Genomic DNA, 12,079 nt, shown 5'->3' on the forward strand with positions numbered 1-12,079 from the left:
AAAAGGTCTCGAAAAAAGGTCTTCCGACAACGGAATATGAGCTTGTTGTGTCTCTCTGCCGCTTCATTTATATCGCAGGCTCCACACAAATGAAAGATTTGTACTTGTTATCAACAAATGGGACACTAGTAATCAACTGACACTAGATTTACAGGGAAATGTGGGGCTCTGACTAAGCGACAATGCATCAATTCTATAAATATAAATTCATTGATTTATTTTACCGTGTATGATCATTTGAACATATAAGACTATCAATCTTTTATTTTTATAAATTGCATTCTCTGATACCTGATATACATTGCACTAATTGAAAGAAAACAAACAGGTGACGACGGATAAAAATCAGTTGTTGTATCAAAAACCACACATCGTTTCCTCGAATATGAACTACCAAATAAAACCAAATCACGAATACTACGTCGTGTACCACACGTTGAGCAAAATCTGCCTGCCCTTCCGGGGCGTGCGAGATCATCCCGACTGATTTATATTACCCAGTAATAACGATCTATAAAGAAGTTGAATCGGGGTGGTCAAGAACCAACCTATCTTTAAAAAAAAATCTAACGTGAATGGGATTTACGATGATTCCTAAAACTGTCAATTTCAAAGGAATACTCTGTTTTACCCATTTTTGTTTAAAAAATCATCATAAATACAACTATTTACAGAACAAAGTCTTGTCCAATGCTAATCATCTTATCTGCATACACACAGTTGTATATGATACAAAAGATGACTCTCAGATGTTGAATGCTAGTAATAAACCCCTTTTGCTTCATTATAATGTTCGTTTTGGTTCATTTATACATCTCATTTTCTCGGATACTTTAACATTTTAAGCCAATAAACCAAAAGGTTTTATTAACTATAACACATTTATGCAAGAAATGTGATAATAAATAAATGATAAAAGTGTTCAAGCTGAATGAACTATTCAAAGAAAAGTTTACTATAAAAATACGGAGATGTGATTTGATTGCCAAAACCATAACTATCCACCAAAACTTGAGTAAAGTGGATGTGAGCATAATAGTCATTCGTACGGCTTCCAACGGTGAAAAAAGCTGTACCCATACCCTATACATGTTATAGAAGACTGATAAGTTAACCAATCACATTCTTCACATTTTTCCATGTAAACAAGCTTAAAAACTCAGAATGTTTAACTGCAACGAAGTGGATGATAAAGTACCTACTTTTGCTAAATGCAATAGAATTTTTCTACCCTTTTTAGTTTTAAACAGGATTAGACTGCATAATTTGCTAGTTTTATTAGAAAGAAGGAAAATGTACTACATAAAGATATGTATGAAAAAGCAAACCAACAAATAACAGGAAATTAACTTTGTGTAAAAATTACCCAAATATTACAAGCTAACTTCTATTTTTATTTTTATTTTTATTTTTATTTTCTTTCCGGTTGTCAATTGATAATAAAAAAAATATCAGCAAAATAGTTAAAAGGCTTATTTGTAAAGAACACTTATTTTTTTCGTTTTTCGGAGCACAGTTCTTCTCTATTAATTTCGATCAATTGAACGACCAAAGTAAAAAGAAAGTAAGAGGAGAGGTTGTATTCTGCTTTACGTCGTAGTGTTTGAAGTCTAGAAATATGTGAAGTGATAACTGATTTCAAACTGACTTATAATTTTAATGAATGGGGTCGATTATAATTATATATAAGCTATAGGCTGATTACTTATAGACACTTACTATAAAAAGTAAAATCAACAAAGTACTGAACTCTGAGGAAAATTCAAAACGAATGTCCCGAACGAAATGGCAAAATCGAAATCTCTAACCCATCAAACCAATGGATAACTACTGTCATATTCCTGACTTGGTATTGGCATTTTCTTATGTAGAAAATGGTGGATTGAACCTGGTTTTATAGTTCGAAACCTCTCATTTGTATAAAATTCCTTTATATTACATCGATGTGTGAACAAAGCAAACATACTGTCTTATGGTGTTGTTTGTTCTCTGTCTCTACAAAATATATTCCAATTACTTATATTCAGATAGGTTAAGTGGTCTTACAGTATAGTGTGGACAGTCGACTAGATCAAACATACGACTTCATAATTTAAATTCAATTAAATTCCGTTACAAAAGAAGGTGTTGGCAAACTAGAGCAGAGTCTGGTCGACTCAGAATAATATAATACAGATGAGTAATTTGACCTAGAATGTAAAACCTTGAGCTATTATATAGAATTTGAAAAGAAATATAAAGTTTGTGTTTTTGTATTCTGGGGTCACTGTTTTATAAGTGATCAAAAATATAGTTGTGTTATTGTACCTGTATATTACAATTTATCCCAATTTGGTAGTTCAAAGTAATCGATATTCAAAATACTAATTAAAGTGCATGTATGCTCTATCCAACGTTGAACGGTGTGGAAGGGTTAATTCACAACCAGGGTTAAAGAATCCATTAAAATTGTTGGTTGAATATTGAAGAAGATCAATATAATGATAAACTGAGCAATGTGTACCTTTGTACATAAAGAGAGTAGATTGTCAATGTATATTCCCGCACTATACGTTTTAGACGATGTTTATGTAATATTAAATATTATCATATACTTAGACTAAATAACATATGATATTTACTGTGTGATAATAGCATTAGATTAACGTAAATTCCGTATTTTTTCGAATTGGTACCAATTAAAAAAACAATTATTTGGATACTGAAAGTACATTGTGTAAAATAATAATACTAAAAAAAAAATAAGAACCAAACAAATTTTTAAATAAATGCGGTTTTTTTAAGTTTCAAACATAATTTAGAAAGTTTCCTTTAAAAAATTGACTTTTCCAAACAGTGTTCATTATGTATATTGTTGATTTAAAAACAATAAAATTGTCGATTCGTCCATATTGAAATGTTTTTCTTCTCTGTTGAGGCATCTGGTAGAAAGATTTCATATCGAATGTACTAAATTTGGGATCCGACGTCCGTGGAAAAAAAAGATCATAACTTGCAATTTTTTATATCGCATGAATTATCAACCCTCGGTCAATATCAGCCCTCGAGCCATGCGACTCTTTGGCTGATATTGAACCTAGGGCTGATACATGTGATAATACATACGATATGAAAATGCCATGTAATAATCTGATATTATATCTATTGACAACCAGTATCAGAATTAACTCATTTGAATCTAAATTTAAAATAAATAGCATAGTGGTAAGTGGAATGATACAAAGATATGATTCGTTTATTCTAAAATGATCGTTTTAATCATGTAAATATGACTCATGAAGGCAGAGGGGTAAACACTACAAATTGATTCAAAAGTATTTAATAGGGTTCTTATATTCTGCAATATAATAGAACCCTAATCCTGTACTGAAAATGCAAAAGATGCTGTTATTATGTCAGTATCGGTTAATGCATTATGTTTCTTTTGGTATTATGAAACTGTCGACTAACATCCAGATTTGTGCACTTTATAAGTTTTATAATCTTTGAATAGTATTCTTTTGTTATTAGTGTCTTAATTATTTTTCATGTATTGTAGTTTGTCCACTCGTAACATATATGAAGTATCAAATAAAGAACTTAAAGAAATAAATCATTGAATTTAATCAATGCAGGAATTGATATTAATTAGACAGCAGTTAACGAAACATTTTAGGAAATTATATTATTCTAATAATGTTTATTTGTATGTTCATAAAAAACAATTCAATTGATTTGTATTATACCAACAGGAGATGATTAACTGAATCTAAAATATCATCGAGTTTTATATGAAACATTGATAGAAATATGATAACATAAATTTGAGTACCCAAAAGTAATACGAGTTTGTTCATTTCGTTTGCTTTACACTTTTTTTTAACGTTTTTTGTAATGAAATATTGACTAATTTATACATCATTTATAGAAATATGGCAGTTTGTGTATTGAAGTGTATTTTTAAAAAAATGTTAACCTAGTTTTAACAATACAACATATGTACTTCCCTTATTAATATAAATTATATTTTACACGACCAAATTACATTGTGTTTAAATGGTAAAATTAACAATAACACTTTTTTTAAAATTCAATTGAACATTAAAAACTTCCTGTACAATACCACATCCATAACACATTTTTATTCAAAATGTATTCTTTGTGGATAAGTGAATTTTTTTTTCTATATTTTCAATTTTTAGATATTTTAATGATGCATACAGCAGGTAAGCGTTCTTTCTTCAATACACAAAAACCTTTACATCTTTTATTTTCATAATTACATGTTTTGTACTTTATCGTCAAAAATGTACTTTTAAATCAATTTATATTTCGAGTGATTGTATATGAGGTCTTCAGTTGCACATACTTTCTCAAATGAAGGAATATCTCTCGTTAAAACAATTGTTCAATCCGGGTAAATGTTGGTGTATAAATTTACAATAATAGCGTTTACATATTCGTTTCATGAAAAATAAAGCACAAGTGCCAAATTTAATTGGCTTTTTATTCAAGAAAACCTAGAGGTATTGAAAAGTATTGCAATTTATATAAATAAATGTTTTGAACTGAGAAAACTATCAATATAGTACAAATATTGTTTTATTTAAGACGTTGAGAATATTTGCCTTTTAATAATAGATATAATTGTTAAGCTTTTTTTCTATGTGTGTGGCTCTGATCTGGCTGTGGTTTAACATCTAAGAATTGAGATGGTCATATTCATATTAATATATTACTATTTTGTCAATTAAAAAAATCATTGTAAAAGATTACTTTGCTTTTCATGGGCCCTTTAATTGGAATAAAAATATCTTAACTTATCTTATCTTTCATACTTTTGCTTAACGTCAACCCCTCAGAATTAAAGATGCAAAATGAAATAAGAAGACGTGGTATGATTTTCAATCAGACGAATAGCCATTTACGATAAACTGACATTAAGAATAACGCAAAATTTAGCCAGAAATGAACAATACCTGAAAGTTAATCTTGGTTCTATATAAACGAAAGTTGAAGCCGATGTGGATGAAAACAATGAATTCTAACAACTTTTGAAAGAAATGTTAATGTTTGTATTGTCCGTTTAAGTTTCTAAACAAGAATATCAAAATAAAGCTTATCCTTTGTAACAAATGGTGTCCTTACAGAGATTTCCTGATATGCCAACGAACCAACCATAGTACGAACTGGGAGCTGTTGTTTTTTTTAACATTTTCACAAATGTATACATTTAATATGTTTAATATTAACGTATGTTTTATGACTCATCAGTAATAGTATTTGTAAAGTTGTTTTTGCTTTTACATATATGAGCTCAATTTCTGTAATTTCATCAGGACGAATAAATAAATTGCATGTATTAAGGCGTATCTCAAAAACAACCTTAATGAATGAGTGACATACAAATGAAACTAATAAGCTGCACATCGATAAACGTGGTGCGCCTTTTAAACTCAAAGCGTTTAATTTTTACCCAATGTACCAATTGATAAAGATGTTTAGTAAGCATTTCAACATTTCGATATTATGTGTCTGTTAGAACTCCTTCTTACATACCTGAATCTTGATTTATGTTTTCATTTGCATGATGTTGGGGTGTTTTTCTCCTTGCGTTTTTTTGTAACGGCAGAGGTGGTGCTTTTAATTTCTGTTGGTTGAAGAAAATGTCACAAAATAAATGAATAAAAGTTTTTATGTGTGTTTTTCCACTTTAATTATATAATTTCGATGCTACAATTAGTTTTTTATATTCTACATGATGATTGTTTTAATTTTCTTGCCAATGGTAGAAGTGGTTACGACGATACGATATCCCGAACAAAATGCAGTAAACATCTCATGTTGGAATACTTCAATAATACAGATTCAGAACATCAGTGTACATGCTGAGAAAACGTCATGTGGTCCAAATCAATGTGTTTTAAATTCCAAAGATACACAGACTATAGAAGACAACTGTAATGGTGCAAGTTCCTGTCTAATGGATTACAACTTTACATCAGCATGTCTACGGAGTTTAAGATACATCAATCTGTCGTACACTTGTAAACACGGTATTAAATATTTTACCATATTTTATTGAGTACTAATCATCCTCTGAATCTGACGGAGGTGTAGAATAAATATGTTGATATAAAATCTATAAATAAATTGGACAAAAAGAGCTGAGAGATATCCAAGGGGAAATAAGTTAAAATAAAAAGCAGACAATTCCAAATAGACATCATCACAAAGTACCGATCTAAGAGTATTCGAAACTATTCAAATAAAGATAGAATATAATTTCAACCATTAAATAAAGCATTTCCTAGTTTGAATTTTGAATTACTTCAAAACCGATGGCTTTAATTTCACATTTTCGTGTTGTATCTGTATTTTACGGTCTTTATATAGTACCGTTTTATCACCTAGGTATTGCCCACATATAAAATACTAGGTCAACGCTATACAAACAAATTGGATTTGTGTTTATTTCTTAAGGGATATTGTTATTAGCTTAATTTTTTTCATATTGTTCTTTGTTTTAAATACAATGAATGAAAATTATGTATATGTAAGACAATGATAATCCCTTTCTTCAAGTACGAACGTTAGCAAACTCACTTGTTAATACACCATTCCGTGACATCGATAAGGAAATTTTCGATTTATGTAGAAGTGCCGGATAAACGTATCCAAAGATAACCAGTATGTCCCGTCTGTCTATGAACGTCGCTCTATGCACAACTATGACATAATTCGTAACCAACATACGGAGATACATGTAGTAGACAAAAACTATTTCAATTCAATAACCATTAACAAATTTATGCATATACACCAAATATATTATTCTATATTTGTCTTGCAATATCAACTATATGAATGAATGAATAAATAATGTACTAAAGTGCAACCTGAATTGCCATAATATAATACATATGTTATGAACATTGTTATTTTCAGCCAGCTTTATAGGCTTATTTTAAAACATTATTATACATGTACAGCTAAATTTTATTTGATATAAAATATTAAGTTAACAGTTTTTACGTCGTGTAGTTTTGTTAAAGTAAAAGTATTTATATAACATCTTGTCTTATCCTTAAACAGTCTATAATAAAGTTTGCCAACGTTTTCGGGTTGCTCGTTAACAGTTCGTTTAGTGATTCTTCTGGGAAGTCAAAGTTAACAGAGGTGAGTTCTCGTCTGAGTTCGTTCCTTCTAGCAGAGTAACGGTCACACAAAAACATAAAGTGGTTTTCATCTTCAGTTATATTGGAGTTGCATACTTTACAGATTCTCCGGTCGGCTGAAATATTTCGATATCGACCTCGTTCGATTTCTAAAGGTAGTGAACCTTTTGTTCCCTTAAATATCGACTATCATCATTTTGTCTTGTCATATAACAACCATTACAATTCCAACTAGCTATGTATAATTTAGCATCGTAACAATTCGGCTGGCTTAAATGATAATTTGTTTTCTGAGTAACATGTCCGCCCTTGAATTGGAGCGCTTGATTAGATTTGATTATTTTTCTTATGTTTGCTTCATGCATACTTTCTTGTCGCGAGTGGTCTGTTTCTATATAGATGTTTTTGTACTAATCAATGTCTTTTAAATTTCGTTTGTTCTTGAGGACATCTATGCGTTGCTTTTCATCTTCGAATGTGACAATGACTGTTTTCGGACGTGATGTATTGCCCGCGTTAACTGTTCCATTATTACGATTACCGATCCGTTGGGCGCTGATTACACTACATTCTAATCCAAAAGCATTTAACAGTTCGTTGATATATGTCTTCAGACCATCTGTACTTAAACCATCGGATTTAATGTTTTTAAATACAAGTTTTGAATAAACACTTTTCTCAATGACGGTAGATTGTGTATTATTAGTATCTTATTGATTTAAATCTTAATTTCAAATTCCTTTATTTTGTAATCAACCTGTGCGAATTCTAATGACATTTCATCTTTAATGTTTTCATATTTATATTTCGTCTGTAAATTTTGTTTCCATGTTTGAAATTCTGTTCGAGAGAAATTCTAAGGGAATCTTGATTTTGTTTTATTGTCTTCATTAACTCAAAGGTCATTATTGGATATTGTGCGATCCGGCTAAAGCTGGGAAGATGTTTTCTCTGGATTGGAAGATATAGTTAGGTTTATAAGCAAAGAATATGATTTAGGTTTCATTCGTTTTGCATTTGGCCAATTAGAGTCACTCTCGGTTTCGGGTGAACTGTACCTCTGTCTCTGTCTTGAGCTCTGATTAGGCGGATTTTTGTATCTGGGCATAAGTGTTGAGTGCAAATATACCTTTTTTTCTACTGTTTGTATCTTTAAAAATATTATTCTTATAATAAACAAATGTTTTTACTACATTTTCTGACAACAACAAAAAAACATGTTCATCTTGTATAGCTTCAATATCATATATCTATAAGTAAGATTGCTTACTGTACACATAACTTGCTTACATAGTTAATTTACTTTATATTCATATTTGTTCATTATCAATGAGAGGATTTCTTCGAATTATTGTAAAATACGACTCATACATACGACTTATACATATGAATTTATCACTTAACTCGATTTATTACAGAAAACGGGACAAGTGTAAGTACTTTTGAGAAGGATTTCGGAGATTGGGTCGTCGAATCGTCAAATAATTTCAAATGGAACCGTACTGCAGGAGTTCTTGGTCATACTGGAGGTCTGTTCATTATCTATCTTTATTGTTACACTTTATGAAGATTTCCATAAATTTGAAAATGATCTGTTTTGTGTATATGACACGTTGATACAGTTATTTTAGAAAGTTACTACTTAATTTAATATCTTGTCTATGTTTCTTTAAAAATATATAGAATGAACCACTGTTATTATAAGTATCTCTTTAGTTTTCAAATCAATCATGATGAACATGAAATGCTTAAGATATTACAGGATTGTTGATGAACACATGTAGATAATTTCTATTTTTCAGCTAGAGGTCATAGCATAATTGCAACAAATTCTTATATTACAACTGGTAATGCACGCATTAATACAGTAAAGGAATTCAGAGAACCAATTTGTTTGTCACTGTGGTACCAACGTTATTCCAACAGTAATGCTGCTTGTTCTTTAAGTATATACAAGACTTATGACGGAAACCAAACTTTAATATTTACTACAGAGGGTAAATCTACATCTTTAAAGCAATGGATCAATATATCAGTAGATGTATATGAACAAGTTCCATTCAAGTTATCATTGGTAGCAAACTTTTATTTTAGTACCACAGTACGCCGTATTCTAGTAGATGATATATCGATAGCGTATAGACAGTGTGAAGGTAAATATAATCACAACTTATATCAACAAAAACATGAGACAAAAGGAACGAGGAATTGACCTTACAGTTCTACGTAAGTACTGTTGTCTTGATTTTGCAATACATCGTCGGGTTAAGTATCTATTTCTCTGATAAATAGGTCTAATTCAAATCTGATCAGCATAATCATGCTAATAAATACCTTTTTGGATAAACAAATGCCGGTTGTTTGTTGAATGAAAAACTTGTTTCATACAGTATCACTAATTTCCCAAACATTGCTTTGTAATATCGATTATTGGAATTCGTCGGGGTGTCATTAGTGCAGACAAAACTTAACGTACAGAAAAGTGTATTAGAAAAACTTTACGATATCCGCCATGCCCATTCAAGAAGGAGTGAAAACCTCTGAACATTTTGGTATATTTATGTTTTTTCAAACACATGAAATACTTACAAAAGTCTGATCTATTTCTTTTCATTTTGCACAGATGTTTTCATACGTTTTTGATTTTCAAATGTTTTAGCCTCGAGCCTAACTGAAGAGACATTGACTGTCGAAATGCGCATCTTGTTCAGAACAATTGGTATCATTTATGTTATTAGCTATCCGTCTCATTGATCAATGTATTAATCTCTTAAATATTTACAACACGGTCTGGTTAATTGTTTTCTTACAGTGAAAAATATAAGTGAGAGCATGGATTTAAAATATCAACATATGTATCTAAAAATGATATTCAAAAGCTTATTTGTATTAAGGAAATTCATAAACTCTCATAAAATCGACATGAATTTGTTTTCTTTTAAATGAAGGACAAACAGTTGATACCACTTGCCAGGATGTAGATACACCAATAAGAATAGAATGTGAGACACAGTTCCTTGCTGGGGACATAGCATTGAAGTTTCAACAAGAAACCCAAAATATTCATAAGACAGATTGTCAAGAAAAATCGATTGAAAAAGATCTTAATATAATTTGCAGAAACATAGAAAAATCGGATCAATGTAAATTCACAGTGTCGGATTTTATGAACAAATATAAAGATTGTATTGGGTTCAACAAAAATATTTCTGTGACGTATGAATGCATCAGTAAGTATTTTACTTTTCATGTTGACATAAAGACGTTACATTTGTCTACTGGTTTCACCTTCTGCCTTACTTTGGATTGCTACAAAACATCGAAATATAGTTGCACATCACACATTAAGGTTAATGTTTAAATAGTAATGTTAATCGTGTTATATAAAAAGTCAAATCACAAAAATACTGAACTCCGATGAAATTTCAAAGCCGCAAGTTCCTAATCAAATAGCAAATTCAAAAGCTCAATTACATCAAACGAATGAACTGCCATATTCCTGACTTGGTAACATATGAGGCGTTATTCATTGTTTTTATCACTCTTATGCAGGAAATTGCTCCATGCGTAGAGGCACTGAATTTGAGCTTACACAATGATATTTTATTTAGCATGTTTAAGTAGACCTGACTATCCTTTAATTTTTTCACAAGCAATATGTAATTATGATCAATGCATTAAAACGATATAATCTATATACAAAAGAAAGTTTCAACTGAACCGGTTATTCATATACATGTATTGAACCCGTCTCCATTTAAGACTAAACGTAAAAATACCTTTAAAATTAGATATTACAGTATGCCTAGATCTTTTCTTTTTGTCTGTTGATATCCAGTAAAAAGATCAATTAAATGTTTTCCTTGATAATAAAGAAAAAGATTTATCGAACAAGATTTGCTTGACATCGACCATCGGTACGTTTAAATCACTATTAAAGAAGCAAATGCATAACAACAATGTAAATCAGACATTTTGATACAAAATTAACAAGAATAACTGCATAATTTTGCTGACATTTTTTCGCATCGCAAACACAGCCAGTTAGTAGAAATTAAAAATGACAATTAAAGATTTTAAATATGTGCATGCCGTCAAACCTTAAGCTTGTTAATAGACATACGAAGATGTGGTATGATTGTAAGACAACTCTCCAACCAAGTCACAATCTGTAAGTAAACTATTATAAGGTCAAAGTACGGTTTCAACATGGAGCATTGCACCAGACAGCAAGCTATAAAGAGCCCCAAAATGATAATGCTACAATAGTTTAACAGATAAACCAACTGTCTTTTATAAGTACACCGATTCCAATAGCAAGGTGCCATGATTTATTTTTTGCAATGGTCATTATATTTTGAATATTTCTTTTTTTCTTTTTGTATTATTAAATGCAATAATTGTTCATAATTATATAAATACTTGCATGTTGTTGTCGCATTTACAAAACACAAAGATACTTGATTTATATCTAATGTTTGCATGATTATTTACACTATTTTTGGGGTATTTTAGACAATTCTCAGACAACAATGAATATGGAAATTTCAACAGATTCACAAATCCAATTTGAAGGTAGAATATAAAATTCATAAAGAATTGGCAAACCAGAATAGTACAGACAACTTACACATGCACCAAAAAAAGTACTTTATTCCTCAGCTGTGACACACATTTACATCATTCGTAATTGTAATATCTATAATACTAAAATAACGAGGTCGAATTTGTCAGCCGTCATGGGGTAAAAACGACAAATCAAAGAATTTAACTTTATATATAGCTAATATAGGACAATGGTGTTGATTATACAAATTACACCACTCCAGACCCTTTTGTTTTCCACATAAATAATATTGCCAATAATTAACAAGTTCCGGGTCGAATCCGATACCGATACCAATAGTATATTCACATGTTAC

General features: G+C 30.3%; 1 protein-coding gene across 2 annotated transcripts in view; it reads left to right on the forward strand.

The window, feature by feature from the left end:
* LOC139488708 (uncharacterized) overlaps positions 1-12,079 on the forward strand; it is a 58,589-nt gene that overhangs the window by 14,009 nt on the left and 32,501 nt on the right. For both annotated transcript variants that reach the window (XM_071274527.1, XM_071274528.1), the window contains one exon: positions 11,673-11,732. In XM_071274527.1, the coding sequence (XP_071130628.1) occupies positions 11,673-11,732 (60 nt within the window). The remainder of the gene's footprint in view (positions 1-11,672; positions 11,733-12,079) is intronic.

Source organism: Mytilus edulis, chromosome 9 (genome assembly GCF_963676685.1).
Source record: "Mytilus edulis chromosome 9, xbMytEdul2.2, whole genome shotgun sequence".
NCBI lineage: Eukaryota > Metazoa > Mollusca > Bivalvia > Mytilida > Mytilidae > Mytilus > Mytilus edulis.